The sequence below is a fragment of the Martes martes genome (genome assembly GCF_963455335.1).
Source record: "Martes martes genome assembly, chromosome: 7".
NCBI lineage: Eukaryota > Metazoa > Chordata > Mammalia > Carnivora > Mustelidae > Martes > Martes martes.
The window spans coordinates 61,807,737-61,832,885 of NC_137894.1; the positions used below are offsets into that span (position 1 = coordinate 61,807,737).

General features: G+C 37.2%; 1 protein-coding gene across 1 annotated transcript in view; it reads right to left on the minus strand.

Annotated features, from left to right (window-relative positions):
• The window catches only part of TTBK2 (tau tubulin kinase 2), a gene marked incomplete at its 3' end in the record, with an annotated part of 156,831 nt that overhangs the window by 116,008 nt on the left and 15,674 nt on the right, over positions 1-25,149 (minus strand). The window contains exons 2-3 of the mRNA XM_080809583.1: positions 4,349-4,484; positions 14-161 (exon numbers count right to left, since the gene is read on the minus strand). Of these exons, the coding sequence (XP_080665709.1) occupies positions 14-161; positions 4,349-4,417 (217 nt within the window). The 5' untranslated portion in view covers positions 4,418-4,484. The remainder of the gene's footprint in view (positions 1-13; positions 162-4,348; positions 4,485-25,149) is intronic.

Below are 25,149 nucleotides of genomic sequence, written 5' to 3' on the forward strand. Positions count from 1 at the left end.
CAAAGCAGCTTACCTTGTAGTTTTTTCAAAACAGCCACCTCCATTTTCAGAACTTGTTTTGGTTGTTGAGCTGATTCTACCTTCAGTGCAACATTTTCCCTGGTAAGCATGTCCAAGGCATCGTAAATTTCTCCAAAGCCCCCACCCCCAATCTTCCTCAACTGCACAGGAAATAAGAACATACACACATACAATTACTAGAACATTCTAATTGGAAATCAACTCATCTCTTCTACTGAAAAAAATAATAAATAATTTTACTATCCCTATTTGAGGACAAAAGATCTCAATATTGTTAAATTAATTATACATATGTCGAGAAGAAAACAAATGCCTAGAAATAGCATCAAAACCTTTTCTCACAGTTTTGCCCACAAAAGGTAATGAAATTATCTTAGCCACAACTTTAAAATTTAGTCTACAGCCAGCATTAAAAATGTCACAAAAAAGCATAGTATCTCAAAGTTTCACTTCCCACAAATGCCCCTCAACAACCAGATATGCTCTTTTAATTCTAAGGCAGTCATTTGAAGACTTTTTAAACCATGAAATCTTTTTGCCAACTGAAAGCTTATCTGGAACCCTGCTGAGATGTTTATGTGGGGAGGTGGGAGTGGGGCAACCAGAGCCCAGCTCTCTCTGCACCACTTACCCTCCTCTCTGAGGGACCGAGGTGGCTTCAAAGAAGAGACAAACTCCTGTCCAGAATATGCTATATAACTATATGCCCAAATAATATGCTCAAATACTAAACTTTAATCAAATAAAACACTTTCAACCAACACTTAATATCCTTCCTGATAAAATGTGTTTGCTTAACTGGGGGAATACCAGGATCTCTGTCTGAGTATCATAGGCAAGTTCTCAGGTGTCAGTGACAACTGAGCCTATAGAGCTACAACCACCAGGGTGGGTAATATATTTCATGTTAGATACAGCATGGAATTAGCCTTCTTCCATTTCCTGAAGGTCTTCTCCCTTCCACATTACCAAACATCTAGGATGTGATATAATGCCAGAAGTCATCACTAGAGGCACACAGTCCTAAATTCTAAACACCCCAGAGGACTCACTTGAAGTTCTGCTTCTTTCAGCACTGGGTAGGTATTGATTACTACCTCCAGGCTGATTTTTCTATCTTCTGAATTTCTACAGTTATTTGCTTAATCATTTAATTACTCATTTTACTAGGCTAAACACCTCAGATATCACTTATATTAATACACTGGACAGTTTTTTAACTTTCCACTGTCAATGTCCTAGCCCCCTACAGTGAAACCAAGCTTCTTCAGAGAGAGTCACTCTTTTCTTTTTTTTTTGTTTTCCCTATAGCAAGTAGCTAAGTGGTAACTACATAATTATTGTTAAACAACTATTCAATGCTTTATATATAAGAGCCATAATCCTTTATTCCAGTGGGTGATGGGAAAAGATACCATGAGGAGCTACAGTATGAACTCAGGATTAAAATAAAGTTCCAGAACTTCATTTCAGTTAAAAAGTTTTTTGTTGGGCCCTGAGCAATACTTACAATTCTTAACATTTGCCCATTAAACAAAGCCTAGTGTGACTTTAAAAACTCATAAACAGTACAAAAGGGACACCTCTCTAATTACAGACTGTACTGAGAGGTAGCTTTATGTTTCACTTTACAAAAAGAGCTAACCAAATAACAGAACAAAAAATCTACACGAAAGTAATGATTTTGCACCTTGGTCTATTCCTATGTCATTTCAATGATAGTGGAACACCAATTTTTTTTTTTTTTACTGAGCTCGACAAAGCACTAAGACATCATTAATGCTTATAAGGCAAAGAGCTAGAGACAATTTAGTATGATGGTGGGGGATAGGCAGATTAGGGAAAGTATAGAGGTAAGTGGCAGACTTTCTTTACCAAAGACGATATCAACAATATCAACAAACCCTCTGCTCTTCTTTAATGTGACCCTGCCACTCACCCATAAAGAAGCAGAGTCCATTCCTCAACCTCTTAACTCTGGGTAAATCTTGTGACTGCTTTGACCAGCAGACCACCAGCCCTGAGAACAGTCCTTAACAGCCTTGTCGCTTCTGTTTCCTGTCACTCAAAAGCCAGCTACTATGTAAAAAGTCTGACCATCCTGAGAAGACACAGACCTGTGGAGAGATCCTAGAAAATAAGCTACTAGGGATGAAGGGGGGTGGGTAAGAGAACGAAGGACCCCCAAACACCAAACATTTGGGAATGGATCCCCTAATCCACACAATCCTGCAAGTACCACATGGTTAAGAGACAAACCACCAAGCAAACTCTTCTCAAATTCCTAATCCACAAAATTGTAAACAAATTAAAAATTGTTTTAAACCTCTAAGTTTTGAGGTAGTTTGTTCATAATGGTAGATAACCAAAACACCATCCCTATGGGGCCTATGATTTCTTACTAAAATGCCACTATACCTCCCAATATATGTATGTTCCATACATATATTAACTCTAATTATCAGGACAGAGCAACTATGCCAGGTGTGGCTGCATTCGTCACCTTTTGATATGTCTACTGGAAAAAGCCAAACTTGATCACAGCACTTAATACAAAACACTCACCAAAGCAACACTCATTCCTGACTTACATAAAAGACTACTAACTCTTGGAATTTCCCTGCATCAATCCATGATGACAACATGGTTCTTTTCTTATATTTACTCAAGTAAATTTTCAAAGCCTACTGAACTGCCTAACTGGCAAAACACTGTAACCCAGATATAATATTTGTAATTCTAAAGGAAAAATCTTCTTTTTCTAATCTGTGATAGAGTAAGGAAACCACTAAAATAACTTTGCTAAACATGCTAGTGGAACAAAACTTTCATAAAAGATGGCAGCGATAAAATATATACTTAAATACATCTAAAACAAAAATTGTGTCTTTAAGAGCAGGAAAGATGATAGATTCCAGGTCTAGGGCAAGGAAGACTTCAAAAGACTCATTATTAGGATCAATTATTAGTTGAAAAGACTCAAGAGACAATACGAATGGTGTCCCCTAGTCAAGTGAGAAAATTTGGGGATCAATACAGATAATATCTACAACTGACTGAAACACTTAAAATATGTTTAAATCCATGAATTCTTAATTGTATATTTTTAAAAATCTCATTGGTAACTTTTGGAAAATGCCATGGCAGCAATTCATCATTCTGAAAACTGGTAAATTAAGAAATTAAGTATTTATTGCTTTCCTAATCAAAATGTATCTCAGGGTAATCAAACAGCTGATAGGAAATTTCTCTTTGTAGACATACTTCAACTAAAAATATGAAGGAATGACAGAATGTCACAATCTGCAATTAATAGGCTTAAAAATGATCAATAGTGCTAAAATGATAATGGGCTATAGGAAAAACAATGTCTTAATGGGCGATAAGACATTCTGTGCCTCCTATTGACAGTTCACAATACCCTTTATGAAAAAAATGCCACCTAAATAAACAACCCTGAACTCAGATCTAATTGAGCCTCAATAGCAGTATGCATAAAACAGGAGACAGTGAAACATGTTAATACCACATGGAAGAAATCAGAAAAATCAAAACTATGGGAAATTCTACAGGAAAATGATCTACTTTCTTCAATTAAAAAAAAAAAGGAAAAAAAGAAAGATGAAAAGAAATCTAGAAATTAAAAGAAACTTAAGTGATGTCAACCAACTGCAACACCCAGGCTTTATATGGATATGATTTAAACCATTAAAAATAATTTACAACGGGGAAATGTGAAAGTTAAAAGGATACTTAATATTTAAAAATTCTTACTTTTTCTTAGGTGTGATAGTATTATGATTACATTTTTAAAAGAACTTTTATCCTTTAGAGATACATAACTCAAGGATGTACAGAAGACATGCTAAGGTAAAAGATTTGCTTCAAAATATTCTGGCTGGGAGGTTAAAGAGAAAACAAGACTGACTACAGAATGATAACTATTTAAGCTGGGCATGAGTACATAAAGGTTCATTAAATCAGTCTTGCTATTTTTATGTATGCTTATAATTTTCCTTAATAAAAGTTTCAAACATTTTTAAAAAGAGAAGTTCATTGTATGGTATTTTTGATGTTGTTGTTGGTTTGTCTTTCCTAAGTACACTTTGATCTACCTTACTCAACATTAGCTATCAGAGATTATGAACATTTACTACTATATAAAGCAAGAATTATGGTATAAACAGGATTTAATCGTAGGAAGATAACTGAAAATATGCTTTAGGTATATAAGCAATATATTTATTATTTTCTATGGAAATGCTACTTTTATCAAGATACCAAAAATTATCCCCTGATATGTTCTCTCTCCAAGATGTGTACCCACCACTTTCCATCTTTCTTTGACCAGGATTCCAACACTTAGAATATCCGGTTGCTCTCCTCCTCCACTCATTGCAATTCACTGATGTGATAAAACGGCTACACAGGCATCCAGCTCCCAAGGATGGTTTCCATTTAACCTAAAACAAAACAAAACAAAAAAACAGCAGCAGCATATCAGGGCTCATTAAATAACAAACATTCCAGGGCCAAGTAGCACTACTAATTCTATACATTAATTAGGTTACTTTATCGGAAAGGGGGTAAAAACCCCACAAAACTCAGTTTCAAAATCTGTTTAGTGCATTAAAAAAAAAGTACTTATCTTTCCATTACAGATGCCCATGAAATAGCTAGACAGTACAAAGACATTATTTTTTTTTTAAGATTTTATTTATTTATTTGACAGAGAGAGATCACAAATAGGCAGAGAGGCAGGCAGAGACAGAGGGAGAAGTAGGCTGCCCGCTGAGCAGAGAGCCCGATGCGGGACTCAATCCCAGGACGCTGAGATCATAACCTGAGCCAAAGGCAGAGGCTTAATCCACTGAGCCATCCAGGCACCCCAATACAAAGTGTTTTTTTTTTTTTAAAGATTTTATTTATCTACTTGACAGACAGAGATCACAAGTAGGCAGAGAGGCAGGCAGAGAGAGAGAGGAGGAAGCAGGCTCCCTGCGGAACAGGGAGCCCGATGTGGAGCCCGATGTGGGGCTCTATGTGGGGCTCGATCCCAGGACCCTGGGATCATGACCTGAGCTGAAGGCAGAGGCTTTAACCCGCTGAGCCACCCAGGCGCCCCTACAAAGACATTATGATACAACACAGATATAATTTCAAGCACTAAGATTGCTAGACTGCAGAGCAAGCATGGTGTCAATGGCAACTGACCAAGATAGAACACTGTCTTAACTAAAACATATTGCTAAAGAAAAGGATATGGTACCCAACTTACTTACAACAGCTTATCTAGTTTAATAGGTTGCAACTTAGAGCTTAACATCATCCAGAGCTAATAAAATTTTAATATTACATATTGTACATAATGCATTCAAAGTGCACAGAAAATAAACACGAGCCACAGAAAAGGGCACTCGATCAATTCCAATACAATGATACTTTAAGAAAAAGAGGATAGTAATATGTATAGCATACTTATAGAAAATGAAAATACAGCAGAAAAAGCTGGTCTAAAGGAGATGAAAACTGTAACTTTACGTTACAGAACAAACTAAAGAAATGTTTTCTAAAAAGCTTTAAAACAACATAAATCATAATTAGAAAAGCCCTTAAATGAGAAAGCTAGACAACAGGATGACTTAAAAAGAAATCTGGAAAAAAAAAAAAAAAAGAAATCTGAGCTAACTCAGAAAAGGACCAGAAATGAAGACTCAACTAGAAGAGACATAAGAGAAGACGCCATATAAATAAGGGAGAAAAAAAGAAATAAAATGAAAAGAAATTTAAAAGTAAAAGTGATAAAAGACAAAGTAAATACAAAATAGATATTCTAGGAGCCCCCCTGCCAAAAAAAACCCATGCAATGAAATAGAATAAATACTAGCCACTATAATTCAAAAAATTTCTGGAAATTTAAAAAAAGGCTAAATCTATTTTTAAAAAAAGGCTAAATCTTCATATTGAAATGGTGGTATATCACATACCTGGGAAAACAACTCAGAAGATCAACATCAACACAGTTTCCTAAAACTACTGGATTTTAAGGGGGAAAAAATTTCATTGGGATCTGCACAGATAGTCCAAATTATTTAGAAGAGAAAGAAAAAGACATTGGCACTGACCAACAAGAGACACTGGCATAAACAGTTTCCACCAACAGACAATGAAATTATATATTTAAATACCCAAAGAAATAAAATGCAAGCCAAGGATGTTCTATATAGCCAAACTAACTTTCATGGCTAAAGGAAACAAATGGTTATGAAACACAGAACTCAAAGAACACTCTTCCCAGGAAATGCCCCCTGGGAACCATGTAACACGTATCAGACAATCAAGAAATTATGATAGAAGATTTGGCATGAGGTATGGCCTGAAAAGGCCTAAAAGCAATGATAACCCAGCAGCAATAAATAACCCCTGCCTTCAGACTGTGTACTTTAAACATCAATTTCTCATTAAAAGAAATCAGGTTCCATCAAGGAAATAAAAATCAAAACCACAATGAGATACCACCTTACACCAGTGAGAATGGCAAAAATTAACAAGATAGTAAACAACAAGCATTGGTGAGGGTGTGGAGAAAGGGGAACCCTATTACACTCTTGGTGGGAATGTAAGCTGGTACAGCCACTCTAGGAAACAGTATGGAGTTTCCTCAAAACGTTAAAAATAGAGCTACCCTACAACCCAGGAATTGCACTACCAGGTGTTTACCCCAAAGATACAGATGTAATAAAATGAAGGGGCACATGCACTCCAGTGTTCATAGCAGCAATGTCCACAATAACCAAACTGTGGAAGGAGCTGAGATGTCCCTGGACAGATGAAAGGATAAAGAAGATGTGGTTCATATATACAATGGAATATTACTCAGCCATCAGGATGAATACCCACCATTTGCATCGACATGGATGGAACTGGAAGGGATTATGCTGAGTGAAATAAGTCAAGTAGAAAAAGACAATTATCATACGGTTTCACCCATATGTGGAACATAAGGAATAGTGCAGAGGGCCACAGAGTAAGGGAGGAAAAACTGAATGGGAAGAAATCAGAGAAGGAGACAAATGATGAAACTCTGGACTCTGAGAAACAAACTGAGGGTTACAGAAGGGAGAGGGTAGAGGGGATGGGGTAACCAGGTGATGGGTATTAAGGAGGGCACATGTTGGTGATGAGCACTGGGTGTTATATGCAACTAATGAATCGTTGAACACTACATCAGAAACTAATGATGTATTACATGTTGGCTAACTGAACACGATAAAAAATAATTTAAAAATTAAAAAATAATAAAAATTTTTAAAAAAGGAAACAAAAGAAATCGGGCTCCTTGGAGGAATGACTTATTCCAGGTCTGGCATAGGAAACTATATAAAATGAACTTGGGACATCTTATCAAATCAGAAAGCAAAACATTAAAATTCTACTACAGGCAAATAAAAGGAAATCAGAAACAGAAGGGATTCTCATTTGCCAAATTTCTCATTTGAGTATATATAAGAATGCTCAAATAATGGTCACTAAGAATGGTGACTGCAATGATTGGAAAATATAAAAAATATAAACATCTTTGAGTTCATAATAACATTCAAAAAAGAAAAAAGAAAATTTCTCTTTGGTCAACCTTTGAAGTTGCTAGGGTACAACTCAATATTCTGAACATTGATAAAGAAATAAAGAATCATGGATTATCATGCCTTTCTGGTAAGAACACTATCTTGTGGAAAGGAAGGAGATGAATTTTTTTGTCCTCAGAGAATAATCATAGATAATAAATGTTACAAGAACTGATAGAATCAGAAAATCACTATTTCCTGGGGTGCCTGGGTGGCTCAGTCAGTTAAGTGACCAAGTCCTGATTTCCACCCAGGTCATTATCTCCAGGTTGTGAGATCCAACCCCAAGTCTGAGTGTGCAGCCTACTTAAGATTCTCTCTCCCTCTGGCCCTCCTTACCATACCCCTCCCTAAAAAAAACAAAAAACCTCACCCATGATAGCAGATTATACCTGGGTAGCTTGAAGAGAACACACTGTATTTGCTAAGTGAATGAAAAATACTCTCTTTGAACAGAGAATTGCTTTTTGAAATATTGCTTTGACTATTGCTAGGCATATACATAAAATGTGGTATATACATACAATGGAATATTATTTAGGCTTAAAAAGGAAGGAAATTCTGACATGCTACAACATGAATGAACCTTGAGAACATTATGCTGAGTGAAATAAGCCAGTTACTAAAGGGCAAATACTCTATGAATCCACCTATATGAAGTATTTAGAGTAGTCAAAAAGAATGGAAACAAAAAGTAGAATGGCAGTTACTAGGGGCAGGAGGGGACGGGTAAAAGGGGAAGTTGTTGTTCAATGGGAACAGAATTTCAGTTCTGCAAGATTGAAAGAATTCTGGATGTCTGTTCTACAATGTGAATATACTTAACACTAGTTATCTGTACACTTAAAAATTATTAAGGTGGTAAATTTTATGTTATGTATTTTTTATCGTAGGAAAGAAGGAAGGGAAAGAAGGGGAAAGGGGGAGGGAAAGAGGGGGAAGCAAATAGGGGGAAGGGGGAAGTGGGGAAATGGGAAGAAAGGAGAAGGGAAAGGGAAAGGATAGTATGGGCCCATGGTGGGGAAATTGGTAACATTCAGCATGATAATATACATTAAACTTGAATCCAAGAATTAACACTTCAAGGAATCTATCCCAAAGGTATCATGACAAAAAATGTGTAATGACTTTTTCACAGGCTTTTTACTATAACACTACTTAAAATCACAAGACTAGAAAAAACCTAACAGTCCATCAATAGGGGATTAGGTTAATATAAAATGGTTCATCTAAATAATGGAGTGCTAGTCCAGGAATAAGAGAAATACAGATAAAGTGATTTTTAAGAGAGATATTGATAAAGGATTTTTCAGGATATGTTAAGTGAAAAAAAGCAAGGTGGAGTAAAATGTTTACAGAATGCTACCTTTTGTATAAAAGGAAGGTAAACATCAAACTTATTAACTTATTTCCTCTTAAAAAAGAAAAAAAAGATAAGCCAAAAAATGATGAAAATGATTCTCTATGGCAGAGGTCAGTGTTTTGTTGGTAAAGGGCCAGACAGTAAATATTCCAGTCTTTTCAAGCCATATAATCTATGTCATAGCTATTCAACTCTGCCATTACAACACAAAAGAAGCTATAGATGAAATGTAAACAAACGAATGCGGCCATGACAAAACGTTATTTACAAGAGCTAGGTAGCCAAATCTGGCCTGCATGCAAGCTGTTGTTTACCAATCTTTTCTCAAAAGAAAGGAGCAAACAGGATAGAAGGGATAAGACTTCTGTGAATTTATTTTGTTTTTAAGATTTTATTTATTTATCTGACAGACAGAGATCACAAGTGGGCAAAGTGGCAAGGGGGGGGGCAGGCTCCCTGCTGAGCAAAAAGCGTGAGGCAGGGCTCTATCCCAGGACCCTGAGACCATGAGCTGAGCCAAAGGCAGAGGCTTAACCCACTGAGCCACCCAGGCCCCCCTGTGAATCTGTTTTGTAATACAGTTTTGTTTAAAAACAAAATCACTGGGGCACCTGGGTGGCTCAGTCCATTAAGTGTCCAACTCTTAGTTTCATCTCAGGTTATAATCTCAGGGTGGTAAGATTGAGCCCCATGTCCGGCTCCACGCTGGGCATGAAGCCTGCTTGAGATTCTCTCTAACTTTCTCCTTTTGCCCCTCTCCCCACCGCCCACCCCCCACTGTGGATACTCTCACTCTCTCTAAAAATAAATACAACTTTATTTTTTTTTAAAGATTTTGTTTATTTATTTGAGAGAGGAAGGGACAGTGAAAGGGAGAAGCAGACTCCCTGTCAAGGTGAAAGCCCGGTACGGGACTCAAAACCAGGACCCTTAGATCATGACCCAAGTCAAAGGCAGATGCCTAATTGACTAAGCCACCCAGAAGCCCCAATAAATAAATCTTTCAAAAACAAAGTAAGGGAGCGCCTGGGTGGCCTAGTCAGTTAAACCGCTGCCTTCAGCTCAGGTCATGATCCCAGGGTTCTGGGATGGAGCTGCACATCAGGCTCCTCACTGAGCCGGGCGCCTGCTTCTCCCCTACATGCCATTCCCCCTGCCTATGCTTGTTCTCTCCCTCTCTCTCCCTCCCCCCCACTGCATCAAATAAATAAATAAAAATCTTTTTAAAAAATTAAGACAAAATCGGGGCGCCTGGGTGGCTCAGTGGGTTAAGCCGCTGCCTTCGGCTCAGGTCATGATCTCAGGGTCCTGGGATCAAGCCCCGCATCAGGCTCTCTGCTCAGCGGGGAGCCTGCTTCCTCCTCCCTCTCTCTCTGCCTGCCTCTCTGCCTGCCAAATAAATAAATAAAATCTTTAAAAAAAAAAAATTAAGACAAAATCATTGTTTTACATAAGAAAAAAAATTCTTTTTATTTTTTTTAAGATTTTATTTATTTATTTGACACAGAGAGAGGTCACAAGTAGGCAGAGAGGCAAGCAGAGAGAGACAGGGAAGCAGGCTCTCCACTGAGCAGAGAGCCCGATGTAGGGCTCGATCCCAGGACCCTGGGATCAGGACCCGAGCCTAAGGCAGAGGATTAACCCACTGAGCCACCCAGGCGCCCCAAGAAAAAAAAATTCTTATACTCCAAATTCAAGAAAGGACAACAGTAGGCATCAGATCTGGCTTTAAACTCATCCCAGTCTATCAATAATAGCTACAAATCAGTGACCACACTTTAAAAAGTCAACCAATCAGTAGTAACAGCAACACTCCATAACCACATTCATCGCATAACAAAGTTCAACCACTTATTTCCTAAACACTCCCACTTCAATCCCTGAACTAGAAGCCTCACAGCTCTCCCCTGCACAAAGAGAAATAAATTTAGTATTTGGTTCAGATATTAAGTGAGGGCCTCTTCCTTCAAGACAATTAAAAGATAAAATTAAATTTAAAAAGAAAAAAAATGCCAAAAATGGCAGGGGGGACAATCTCTAAGTATTTAAAACAGACTGAAACCAATACCCCACTGCATTCCAAGTTTGCAGCAAAATTACACAGAAAAATAATACAAGTGGCTTTGAAATACAGTATTTTGATGGTACATTCCTAGTGCGATATATCTAAAGGAATAAAATAACCGCAAAGAAATGTTAAACCTGTATTTAGTAGTGGGGCGCCTGGTGGCTCAGTCAGTTAAGTGACTGACTCTTAGTTTCAGCTCAGGTCATGATCTCATGAGTTGTGAGACTGAGCCCCCCATAAGGCTCTGCACTCAGGTCTAAGTCTGGTTAAGATTCTCTCTCTGTGCTCCTCTTCCCCACTCACACGCATGAGGCTCTCTCTCTAAAATAAACAAATCTTTTTAAAAACCTATATTTAGTATTTATATGGTTAGGAATAATATCAATTATGTTACTTTAAAACTATTATAAGTATACTGCAGGACACAGCAAAAAAGTGATTACATTTTTTTAGCGTAAAGAGATATAAAAGTCAAAGATGTAAAAATTCTGAAATCCCACAATAAAGAAAATATGAAAAAAAGTCATGATCTTTATTTAAATACATACTTCACAATTAACCACTGAGAAATCCTAGAAGCAACACAGGGCAGTGGCATTAAGCATCCCTTAGTATTTAGATTAAGGTTACCAAATACTATGTCCCTCAAAAAAAAAAAAAAAAAAAAAAAGAGGAAAGAAAAGAAGAAAGCTCCTTGGACAAATGACTACTTCTAAAACTAGGCCAGGATATGGGACGCCTGGATGGCTCAGTGGGTTAAAGCCTCTGCCTTCAGCTCAGGTCATGATCCTGGGGTCCTGGGAATGAAGCCCCACATCATCGGGCTCTCTGCTCAGCAGGGAGCCTGCTTCCTCCTCTCTCTCTGCCTGTCTCCCTGCCTACTTGTGATCTCCGTCTGTCAAATAAATAAATAAAATCTTTAAAAAAAATAAAATAAAAACTAGGCCAGGATATATAAAAGATACACCTAGAATCTCCCTATGCCTGAAAGCAGGGAATATACACACCAAACACTAGGGACAGATCCAGGTTTTATGGGACCTCAAGTTTACATTAAGCTGGGCCTTACCTTAAAATCCTTTCTTTTTTTTTTTTTTTTTTTTTTACAATTTTACAAAACCTATACCACCAATAACTAAAGCCTTAATCCCAAAGCCTTAAAAGAAGCCTATACAAATAAAGAACTCTGATGTTTAAGCTTCCTTATCTTCAAAGAAAATCCAACTTTCTCCACTGAAGCCAAATGGTAGGGGCTCACACTGGTTTAAGGTAAGAAAAATTTGACAACCAAAAGAATAATGTCTGGGGCACCTGGGTGGCTACGTTGTTTAAGCAGCTGACTTTTGATCTCAGATTAGGTCTTGATCTCAAGGTCATGCCGCACACCCAGTATGGAGCCTACTTAAATAAATAAATATCCATGAGTTCATAACAATACTCAAAAACAAAAACAAAACAAAACAAAACAAAAAAAAACAATACTCAAAAACAACTCATTAAGGGCACCTGGGTGGCTCAGTCATTAAATGTCTGCCTTGGGCTCAGGTCATGATTCCAGGGTCCTGGCATCGAGCCCCGCATCGCATTGGGTTCCCTGCTCAGCAGGAAGCCTGCTGCTCCTTCTCCCACTCCCCCTGCTTGTGTTCCCTCTCTCGCTGTGTCTCTCTGTGTCAAATAATTTAATTAAATCTTTAAAAAAAAAAAACCAACTCATTAGACATGAACAATTGCTAGAGCACTAATTTATTACTCTGAATATAAATAAAAGGAAAATAAACCAAGCATTTCTCCTGCATTTTCTATAGTATTAATTGTATTTTGTATTTTGAAACTGAATAATGATTACAGAATTAAAAATCCACCACTCTGCAAAATGTAATAAAATGATGAAGGCAATGATGGATAAAATTCTTAGGTAAAAAGTTAGCTGATTTAGAACTTAATAATAGATGGGGCGCCTGGGTGGCTCAGTGGGTTGAGGCCTCTGCCTTCGGCTCGGGTCACGATCCTGGGGTCCTGGGATCGAGCCCCACATCGGGCTCTCTGCTCACCGGGGAGCCTGCTTCCCCTTCTCTCTCTCTGCCTGCCTCTCTGTCTACTTGTGGTCTCTGTCTGTCAGATAAATAGATAAAAAATCTTTTAAAAAAAAAAAAAGAACTTAATAATAGATGGATGAGACTAGTAATATACTTAGACTCACTGATCGATATTAGCATTTCTAAAAAAGCTGATATTAAACAGCATACTTTGAGAACTGAACCAAGGTTCAGATGCACCTCCCAAGTCCCAAACTGGCTACTCAGTACACATTTGGGACAGATCTGAATATAATTTCAAAATCTTTGAAAACTGAACTAATATTAAAACCAACATACATGGAAGGCTAGTCAGAACTTGCACACTGAACACAAGGGAATAGCTAAAATTTTTAAATATCAACATTCTTCACAGATTTTTAAAAAGATTTTACTTATTGGGACGCCTGGGTGGCTCAGTTGGTTAAGCGGCTGCCTTCGGCTCAGGTCATGATCCCAGCGTCCTGGGATCGAGTCCCACATCGGGCTCCTTGCTCGGCAGGGAGCCTGCTTCTCCGTCTGCCTCTGCCTACCACTCTCTGTCTGTGCTCACTCACTCTCTCTCTCTAACAAATAAATAAATTTAAAAAAAAAAGATTTTACTTATTTATTTGACAGAGAGAGACACAGTGAGAGAGGGAACACAAGCAGGGGGAGTGGGAGAGGGAGAAGCAGGCTTCCCAGCAGAGCAGGCAGCCTGATGCGGGGCTCAATCCCAGGACCCTGGGATCATGACCTGAGCCAAAGGCAGTCGCTTAACAACTGAGCCACCCAAGCACCCCTCTTCACAAAATTTAAATAAACCTTAAGTATCATAAATGTTAAATGTCGAGGATACAATCCAAAATTACCACACATAAAAAAACCAGGAAAGTCCCAAATTACATGTGAAAGCAAAATCAATAGACGTAAATGCTAAAATGACACAGATTTAGGACCCATCAGACACTTTAAAATAGTTACAATAAAAATGCTCCAAGAAGGTGAACATTCTAGAAATGAACAGAAAGATATATAGTCTCATTAAAGAAAAAGAAGACATAAATAAGTGGGAATCTTAGAAGTGAAAATACAGTAAGAAAAATTCTAAATGTCACTGGATGGAGTCAATGAAAGAATGGAAGTGTCAAAAAAATAAGTCAGTAAACCTGAAAACAGAAAGGATTTTTTTTAATGAACATAGACCCCAAGGACCCCAAGGACCAGTGACCTTATTTATTTTAGAGAGAGAGAGAGAGAGAGAGAGCAAGCTGGGTGAGGGGCAGAGGGAGAAGGTGAGAGAGAGTCCACAAGCAGACTCCTCACCAAGTGCAGAGGCCAACATGAGGTTCGATCCCAGGACCCCAAGATCATGACCTGAGCTAAAACCAGGAGTCAGCTGCTCAACTAACTGAACTACCCAGGTGCCCCAGGTTGAGTGTCTTTAAGTGTTAATTTCATTTGGTTGATGGGTTGCTCAGATTCAGGTCTCTGACACCAAATGGGTATCCTACAATTCAGTTCAATTCTGACACTAACTACCCAGAATCAGTAAAGACCCTACAGGTTAAGGTACTCAGTTCCACAAAACTGCACAAATATCAGAGTATAGCCCCAAGTCCTGGGTGTCCCAAAGCCACACATGCTTTGCCTGGCTGGCTACAAATTTGCTAGAAGAACTCACAGAACTAATGAAAGTGTTATACCTATGATTACCATTTTCTTATAAAAGATACAAATCAACAGCCAAATGAAGAGGTATATTGGACAGGTTGGTAAGGGTTCCAACCACAGGAGTTTCTGTCCTTGAGGAGTTTGGCTGTGCCACCCTCTCAGTCCACGTGTTCACTAACCAGGAAGCTCCTTAAGCCTTGTTGGTCAGGGTTTTTAATATCAAGATTCATTACATAGGCATGTGTGAATAAATCATTGACCATGTACAAGGATATGGAGAAAGGGGAACCCTCTTACACTGTTGGTAGGAATGCAAACTGGTGCAGCCACTCTGGAGAACAGTATGGAGGTTCCTCAAAAAGTTAAAAATAGAACTGCCCTAGGACCCAACAATTGCACTAGTAGGTATTTATCTAAAGGATACAAAAGTACTGATCTGAAGGGGCACATGCACCCCAATATTTAGAGCAGCACTATCAACAATAGCCAAAGTATGGAAAGAGCCCAAATGTCCATTGACTGTTGAATGGATAAGATGTGGTGTATATACACAATGGAAAATTACTCAGCCATCAAAAAGAATGAAATCATGCCATTTGCAACAACATGGACAGAACTAGACTGTATTATGCTAAGCAAAATAAGTCAGTCAGAGAAAGACAAATACCATATGATTTCGTTCATGTGAAATTCAGGAAACAAACAGATGAACACAGGGGAAGAGAAGGAAAAATAAGATAAAAACAGAGGGAGGCAAACCATAAAAGACAACTACAGAGGACAAACCCGAGGGCTGCTAGAGGAAAGGTGAGTGGAGGGATCAGCTAAATAGATGATGGGCATTAAGGAGGGCACTTGTGATGGGCACAGAGTGTTATATGTAAGTGATGAATCACTACATTCTACTGAAACTAATATTATACTATATGTTAACTAACTTGAATTTAAATAAAATCATGGAGGAAAAAACTATCTTATTTCATTAAAAAAAAAAAAAAAGCACTGTCTATGTAACTGAACTGAAATCTTCAGTACCACTCTCTCTGAAGGTCAGAGGTTGAGAGGTAGGGCTGGAAGTTCCAACCCTATAAATCATTTGCTTGATCTTTCTAGTGACCAGTCCCTATCCTGAAATCTAGGAGCCAGAAGTTACCTCATCAGCGTAACAGACATTCCTATCACTCAGGAAATGCCAGCCTCTGCCAGGAATTGGGGATAAATCAATAAATGTTAAGATTAGTAGACCATATATAGACCAAATATATTTTTTATTGTTCTGAAGTACTGTTGAGACAGGGGTGATGAAAAATCCAGTTATAATTAATGGATTTGTCTATTTCTCCTTTCAGTTTGTTAATTTTTATTTCATATATTTTGGTGCTCTTTTTAAGATGTATACACATTTATAATTACTTTGTAAATTGGCCTTTCTCTGATTATGTGAAAGTTCCCATTCATCACTAGGGATTTGTTTTGCTCCGAAGTCTACATTGTCTGATACTATTATTGGTACTTCAACTTTCTTCTGATTAGTGTTTGCATGGTGTATCTTTTCCCATTCCTTTGCTTTTTAAAATTCATAAATAAGCTTATTTATAATGATATTTCTTATAATAAAAATCAAAATAAAAATGAAAATCACGAGTTATACAAAGAAATGGATGTATAATAAAAAAGCAATATAGACAGGAAAAAAGTTAAAGATTTAATGAAGAGATAAATATCAAATAGACAACTTTACTTCTTCTGAATTCCACTTTGTCATGCACACTAAATTGTAATTGAACACTGGCTCTCTCTTCAGGAGGTCCTGTACTGGAAATTCTGGAAACTGGTAATTATATTTTGATAAGAGTTTAAAGTTAATCATGTATTTCCCTGTAGTACTTAATCTTAATGCTGCCTTAATATGAAGTCACATTCAGTCTACTTTGAAGTGAAATAGCTCTAAGTTAATCTATTCTGCTGGGCCACAAAAATGTCATCAACGTTTTCCTGATGTATGTGAATGTGTCAGGATTAAACTATTTTTTAAATCAAGTTTTTAATTTTAATTCCAGTTTAGTTAACATACAGCATTATATTATTTTCTACTGTACAATATAATGACTAAACAATTTTGTACATTACTCAGTGCTCATCATAAGTGTACTCTTTTTAAAATTTTATTTTATTTTTTCAGTGTTCCAAGATTCATTGTTTATGTACCACACCCAGTGTCCCATGCAATATGTGCCCTCCTTAAGTGTACTCTTTTTTTTTTAAAGATTTTATTTACTTATTAGAGAGGGAGAGTGCGAGTAGGGTAGGACCAGAGGGAGAGAAATAAGCAGATTCTGCACTGAGCACGGACGCCCAAAGGGATGTCAATCCCACACCCCTGAGACCATCACCTGAGCCAAAATCAAGACATGGATGCTTAACTGACTAAACCACCCAGGCACCCCAAAATACTTTAAACTGAACAAAAATTAAAATCCAACATATAAAAATCTGCAGGATGCAGCTAAGACAGTGACCAGAGGAAAAAGTATACCACTGAAAACATTCAGAATGAAGGCTCTGAATGGGTGGCTCAGTCGGTTAAGCATCTGCCTTCAGCTCAGGTGGTGATCCCAGGGTCCTGGGATCAAGTCCTGTGTCAGGCTCCCTGCTCAGCGGGAAGCCTGCTTCTCCCTCTCCCTCTGCCCCTCCCTGTTTGTTCTCTCTTTCACTTGCTCTCTCTCAAATAAACAAAATCTTCAAAAATAAAACATTCAGAATGAGAAAAAGTCAAAAATTAATCATCTAAGCCTCTGCCTTACAAAGCTAAAAAAAAAAGAAAGAAACACCAAGCACAAGGCAAAAATATAAAAGTAGAAATTAAAGCAAGAAAAACAATAGAGAAAAGTCAATGAAATCTAAAGTCAGTTCTTCAAAAATACCAATAAAATCTATAAGCTTTAGAAAAACTGCCAAAAGAGGGGCGCCTGGCTTAGTCAGTTACAGGTCTGCCTTTGGTTCAGGTCACGATCCTGGGTTGTTAAGATCAAGTCCCGCACTGGGCTCCTTGCTCAGCGGGGAAACCTGATTCGTCCTCTGCCTGCTACTCCCCCTGCTTTGTGCTCTCTCTCTCACACACAAATAAATAAAAATACTTTTTAAAATAAAGAAAGAAAAACTGCCAAATGAAGAGAGAAAACACAAATTATCAATATCAGGAATGAAACAGGAGTCACCACTCCACAGACATTGAAAGTATAATGAAGGAAATATGGAGAACACTATACACATAAACTGAGCAACAGTGGAGCAACTCATCAAAAACCATAAACCCAACAATTCACCCAAGATAAAAGGAAGAGCCTGAAGAGTCCTATTAAAGAAACTGAATTCATAATTTAAAACCTTCCCAAAAAAGAATCTCTGGGCCCAGAGACTTTTCCTCCCCAATGACAAGTTCTACCATATTCAAACATTTGTGGGGGAGGGCACAGGGAGAAGGAGAGAGAGAATCTTTAGTAGGTTCAGAGCAGCCTGGAGCCCAACTCAGGGTTCAATAAGCTTGAGACCATGACCTATGAAGAGTAGGACACTTAACTGACTGAGCCACCCAGGCACTCCTATCACATTTGAACATTTAAAGAAAAAAAATAAAACAAATCTGTACATCTCTTCCAGTAAAAGAAGGGAAGGAAACACTTCCCAAATCATTTATAAGGCCAGCATTACCCTGTTATCAAAACCAGTCATAAAACTGGGGCAAAAAAAAATGTAATTACTAGTGTGGAAATTTTATAAAAATACATTATCAAAAAAATAAAAATACTCAAAGACAATACAAGAAAATAACAAAGCAATCTTTCTCATGAACACGATATAAAAATTCTTTAAAAACTACTAGCAAATTAAATCCAGCAATACATAAAAATAAGACACTCTAACCCCATGTGACTTATCCTGAAGGGAACAAAACTGATTCAAGATTTAAAAACCAATTAATATATCCATCTGATTAATAGTCTAAAAAAGAAATCACATAATCTATCGTGTGATGTGAGAAGCATGTGACAAAACTCAACAGTCATTCATGATATAAATTCTCAGTAAACTAGAAATAGATGGGAATTTTTTTTTTTTTAGGATTTATTTATTTTAGAGAGAGAAAGAATGCATACATGGGGTGGGGGGGTTGGGGGGTAGGGGAGGTAGGCAGAGGGAGAGAGAGAATCTCAAGCAGACTCCCTGCTGAGCAAGGAGCCAACTCAGGGCTCGATCTCACAACCCCAAGACCATGACCTGAGTGAAAACCAAGAGTGCAAAGTTCAACCAACTAAACCATCCAGGTGCCCCTAGAAAGGAATTTTCTTAACCTGATAAAGGGCATCTTTAAAAAAAGTTCCTTGAACTGATGAATAGATTTAACAAAATTTCAGTTGAAATCTAAGCAAAAGGCCCTATAGAGACAAGCTGATTGTAAATATATGTGGATAGGCAAAGGAACTAAAATACCCAAAACATTTCCAAAAAATAATAATAAAGTTGGAGGAACCACACTACATGATTTTAGGACTTAACTGATAAGGCTACAGTAATCAAGCCAGTATGTTACTGGCAAGGAATAGACATATATAGAGATAAGTGAGGTAGTAGAACAAAGAGCCCAGAAATAGATCTGCACAAATATAGCTAATTAAATTTTCTTTCAAGACTTATTTATTTATTTGAGAGAGAGAGAGGGCACATGCAGGGAGGAGGAGAGAGAGAGATAGAATCCCAAGCAGACCCTGCTGAACACAGAGCCCAATCCCGGGCTCAATCTATGACGTGACATCATGACCTGAGCTGAAATCAAGAGTCAGACACTTACCCAACTGAGCCACCCAGGTGCTCCTGGCTAATTAAGTTTTTAACTTTTAAAAAATTTAGATATAATTCACATACCATAAAATCCATTGTTTTAAAATATACAACTCAATGGTCTGTAGAATATTCACGAGGTTGTATAATCATCACCACTATCTAATTTCAGAACATTTTCACCAGCCCCAAAAGAAACCCCATACTTACTAGCAGTCACTCTCTATTCCTTGCTTCCCTCAGCCCCTGGCAACCACTAATTTACTGTGTCTATGGATTTCCCTATTCCAGGCCAACTGATACTTGACAAAGACGCAAAAGCCATTCAAGACAGAAAAAACAGAATTTCTAACAAATAGTGTTAGAACAAGTATATATCTGTATGTAAAACACTTAACCTCAATCTAAACCTCACACCATATACAAAACTTGCCTCAGAATGTATTACAGATATAAATGTATAATGTAAAACTTTTAGAAATAAGCTTCTGAGCATATCTTTGTGCAGAGTTTAGGACATGATACTAAAGCACAATTCACAGATGAAGGAAAAACTGATAAGCTGAACTTCACCAAAATTAAAAGCTTTTACTCTGTGGAAGACACTATTAAGAAAAGACAAACTACAGACTGGGAGAAAATGTTTGCAAACCACAACCAAGGGCTTGTATCTGAACATACAGAGAACATTTAAAATTAACAGTAAGAAAACAAAAGAACCAATTTAAAACTAGGAAAAAGACAGATGTTTCACCAAAGAAGATATACTGATTGCAAATAAATAAATGAAAAGTTGTTTGACATCACTCACAGTCTCCAAAAATTACATATTATAGTTACATGTATATGACATTCTCAGAAAGACAAAACTACAGTGACAGAGAATAGAGCAGTGGTTGCCAAGGGTTAGAGGCAGGGTGAGGGTATGACTCTAAAGGAATATACGTATCAAGGAGTTCACAAGAGGTACTGGAACTACTATGAATACTTTTATGAACTATTATGATTATAATAATTATGGTGAGGGTTACATGAATCTACACATGTACTAGAACTTAGAACTGTAGAACCCAAAAGTCATTTATCATATATTATTTTTAAATTAAAAAATTTCTAATTTATAAAAAGAAAATCCTTATCTAAAAAGGCTAGTAAAATATTCCTCCCTTTTCCAACTGTGTCTCTGTATAAGGCCATATTTTCTTCAGATGCGTCAACCAAAGCAACATATTGCAACAGAATGAACACAGAAGTATGAGAATCCAGCGGTCTTCTATCATGCCAGATATTAAAGAAACTTGAAAAAAACATAAAACAATGCCACTCATTTCACCAATTTGCTTTTCTATTCTGGAAACTATTCAAAGCCTATTAGATGTTAACGTGTAAGTTTTATTTTAAAATAAATAAATTTAAAATATGTTTTAATTTCAATACAGTATCATTACATATAAATCCATGCTAAAATAAAAACAAACAAACAAAAAAAACCCCTTTAGGGTCCTCAATGAATTTTAAGAATAGTAAGAGGTCATGAGACCAAAAAGTTCAAGAACAGCTAAATTATGTTACAGAGATCTGTATTTTTCCCCATTAAAAATCTTGATTTATGGTATACAAAGTTATTTGAATGAGTAAACTTTTTTTAGAGTTTCATTTTTATTTGTTTTATAATGTTTTCTAATATACCATTTTGCAGTTTTGTTTTGTTTTCATCATGATAAGTGTACTCTTTAATCCCCATCACCTATTTCCCCCGCCGCCATCCGCCCTCCTCCCCTCTAGTAACAATCAGTTTGTTCTCTATAGTTAAGAGCCTGTTTCTTGGGACACCTGAGTGGCTCAATAGGTTAAGCAGCTGCCTTCAGCTCAAGTCAGAACCTAGGATCAAGTCCCACATCAGGGTCCTTGCTCAACAGGGAGCCTGCTTTTCCCTCTTCCTGCTCTGCCTGCCACTCCCCCTGCTTGTGCTCTTTCACTTTCTCTGACAAATAAAATCTTAAAAAAAAAAAAAAAAAAGCCTGTTTCTTTGTTTGTCTCTTTTTTCCCCTTTGCTCATTTGTTGTTTCTTAAATTCCATATATGAGTGATATCATATGGTATTTGTCTTTCTCTGACTGACTTCCATCACTTAGCATAATACTCTTTAGCTCCAACCACATTGCTGCAAATGGCAAGATTTCATTCCTTTCTTAAGGCCAAGTAATATTCCAGTGTGTGTGTGTGTGTGTGTGTGTGTGTGTGTGTGTTTCTTCATTACCCATTCATCTACTGATGGATGCTTAGACTGTTTCCACAGTTTGGCTATTATAAATAATGCTGCAATGATTATATGGGTACATTATCTCTTTGAATTAGTGTTTTTTGTATTTGGGGGGTAAATACCCAATTGTATAATTACTAGATTGTAGTTCTATTTTTAATTTTTTGAAGAACCTCCATATTGCCATCCACAATGGCTGGACCAGTTTGTATTTCCACCAACAGTGCAATAGGGTTCCTTTTTCTCCACATCCTCACCAACACTTTTTGTTTCTTATGTTTTTGATTTTAGCTATTCTGACAGGTGTGAGGTGATTTACAGTTTTGATTTGCATTTCCCTGGTGATAAGTTATGCTGATCAACTTTTCAAGTGTCTGTGGCCATTGGTATGTTTTCTTTGGAGAAATGTTTACTCATGTCTTCTGCCCATTTTTTAATTGGGTTATTTGTTTTGGGGGTGTTACATTGTATCAGTTCTTTATATATTTTAGATACTTAAATCCTTTATCAGATAAGCTACTTGCAAATACTTTCTCCTATTCAGTTTTAGTTTTGTTGATTGTTTCCTTGGCTGTGCTGAGACTTTTTGTTTTGTCACTGGTTTTTGCTTTTATTTCTCTTGCCTGAATGAATAAACATCTTTTTTAAATTCTACAATCTGAACTTTTACAATTCTTTTTATGAATAAAAAAGATTTATTTATTTGACAGAGAGAGAGCACAAGCAGGGGGAGCATCAGCAGAGGGAGAGGGAGAAGCAGGCTCCCTGCTAAGTAGGGAGCTGGATGTGGGCTAGACCTGAGCTGAAGGCAGATGCCTAACCAACTGAGGCACCCAGACGTCCCCAATCATTCTTTCAATAAAGATTTGATGAAGACTCTGCCAAAAACTGTGGGAATACTAAATGAGTATAAGTCATAGTCACTAGCCTGTAGGACATGAATGGCTCTAGAAAAGACTTCTCAAAGATGATGCTATTGAAAGAATACCTGCATGAACTGAAATATATTAAGAGGAGACCTGTACAGCTGGTGGAAAGTTTGGGATTGAATTAGTTAGTGATTAGGGAACTAACCAACCAAACACACAAACAAATGAAAAAATCATTAGCTCCAGGAAAAACAAAAAATAATATAGGACAGAAAAGATACTCACCACTATTATCTCTATCTGTATCGATAGTAAATTTCACCTACGTGTCAAAGCATTCACAGAGTCAAGAAAACTTAAAGTCTGGGGCACCTGGGTGGCTCAGTCATTAAGTGTCTGCTTTCAGTTCAAGTCATGATCCCAGGGCTCTGGGATTGAGCCCTGCATGCACTGGGGTTCCCTGCTCAGCAGGAAGCCTGCTTCTCCCTCTCCCACACCCCTGCTTGTGTTCCCTCTCTTCCCATCTCTCTCTCTCTGTGTCAAATAAATAAATAAATAAAATCTTAAAAGAAGAAGAAGAAGAAGAAGAAAACTTAAAGTCTGAATACTATCATAACCAAAATTAAGATATAGTATTACTAGAAAAATAGCATCTATGATAGGAATGAGATAAGTAGTGAAAACCCTCATCTTCCATAGTGGAAAGCCAACAAATTATGACTTAAAAAGTTAAAAATTAATCAGCAGCAATACGGCTTAATAGTTGGAGATATGGAGCTAAACACTGGAAGAATTAGGAAAAAGTTCAAATGAGTACTTCTGCAGAGTTTGAAACAGGGCAGAGTGGGGAGGACAGAAAACTGTTCAGAAAACTGTTCTTTTCTAGAATAAAGTGTAGAGAATCATTCGATTTTATATGCATAAACTGAGGCATATGCATAAAGGGGCATCTGGGTGGCCCTGTCAATTAAGCATCCCACTCTTGATTTGGGCTCAGGTCATAATCTCAGGATCATCAGATAGAGCCTCACATTGGGCTCCATACTGGGCACGGAAAATTCTTTCCTTATTGCTCTCTGCTCACCCTCACTTGCATGCTTTTTCTCTCTAAAAACATAAAAAGTAAAAAATTTTAAAAAACAACTTGTAAGACATTTAAACATGAAAAATTCTTTATGTTTTAAGTGAAAGAGTTATGAAACAGCATATATGTATGATCCCATTTGTATTTTAGAAAGTGTGCACACTGAGGTGACTGGGTGGTTCAGTCAGTTAAGCATCTGGCTCTTGGGTTAAGCTCCGATCCACGATCTCAGGGTCCTGAAATCAAGCCCTGTGTCATGTTCCACGGTCAGCACAGAGTATGACTGTCCCTCTCCCTCTGCTCTTCCCCTTGCACTCGCTCACTTGCTCTCCCTCCCTCTTGAATAAAGTCTTAAAAAAAAAAATGTGTGCACATTAATTACAATACAGAAAAAACCTGAGTGATGTTTACCAACTATTAACATATTAACAAATACATGTCTACATAATAGGATTAATTTCTTGGAGAAGATTCCTGTGAATTTATAACAGCAAGTATGTAGTTTTAAAATAAGAAGAAAAACATCATTTTTAAAAGTTAAAATTTTCAACCCTTACATATATAGTCAAATGATTTTCGACAAGGGTACCAAAACCCATTCCAAAGGGAAAGGACAACCTTTTTAACAAATGATGTTGGGAAGCAAGATATTCACATGCAAAAGAATGAATCTGGATCCTCACTTTATACCAGATAGAAAAATTTACTGAAAAGGGACCAAAGACCTAAGTGTAAGAACTAAACTACAAAACTCTTAGAAGACTACGTAAGTTAAAAAGCTTCATGACATTGAATTGGCAATGATTTCTTGGATGAAACACCAAAACAGAAGAAAAAAAAAACAACAGATAAATTGGACTTTATAAAAACTAAAAACTTTTGTGAATCAAAGGACACTATCAACAGAATGAAAGGGCATGGAATGGGAGAAAATACCTGTAAATCATATCTCATTAAGGGTTAATATCCAGAGCTACAATTCAACAACAAAATAACAAACAACATTATTTTAAAATGGGCAAACGGGGTCGTGGCGACACCTGGGTGGCTCAGTCAGTTAAGCCTCTGACTCTTGATCTCACATCAAGTCATCATCTCAGGGTCATGAGTTCCAGCCCTGTGTTGGCCTCCACACTGAGCATGGAGCCTACTTATATAAATAAATAAATAAATGGGCAAAATCCTGAATAGACATTTTTCCAAAGAAAATATGCAAATGGTCCATAAGCACATGAAAAGATGCTCAACATCATTAATTATTAGGGAACTGCAAATCAAACCACTAACCA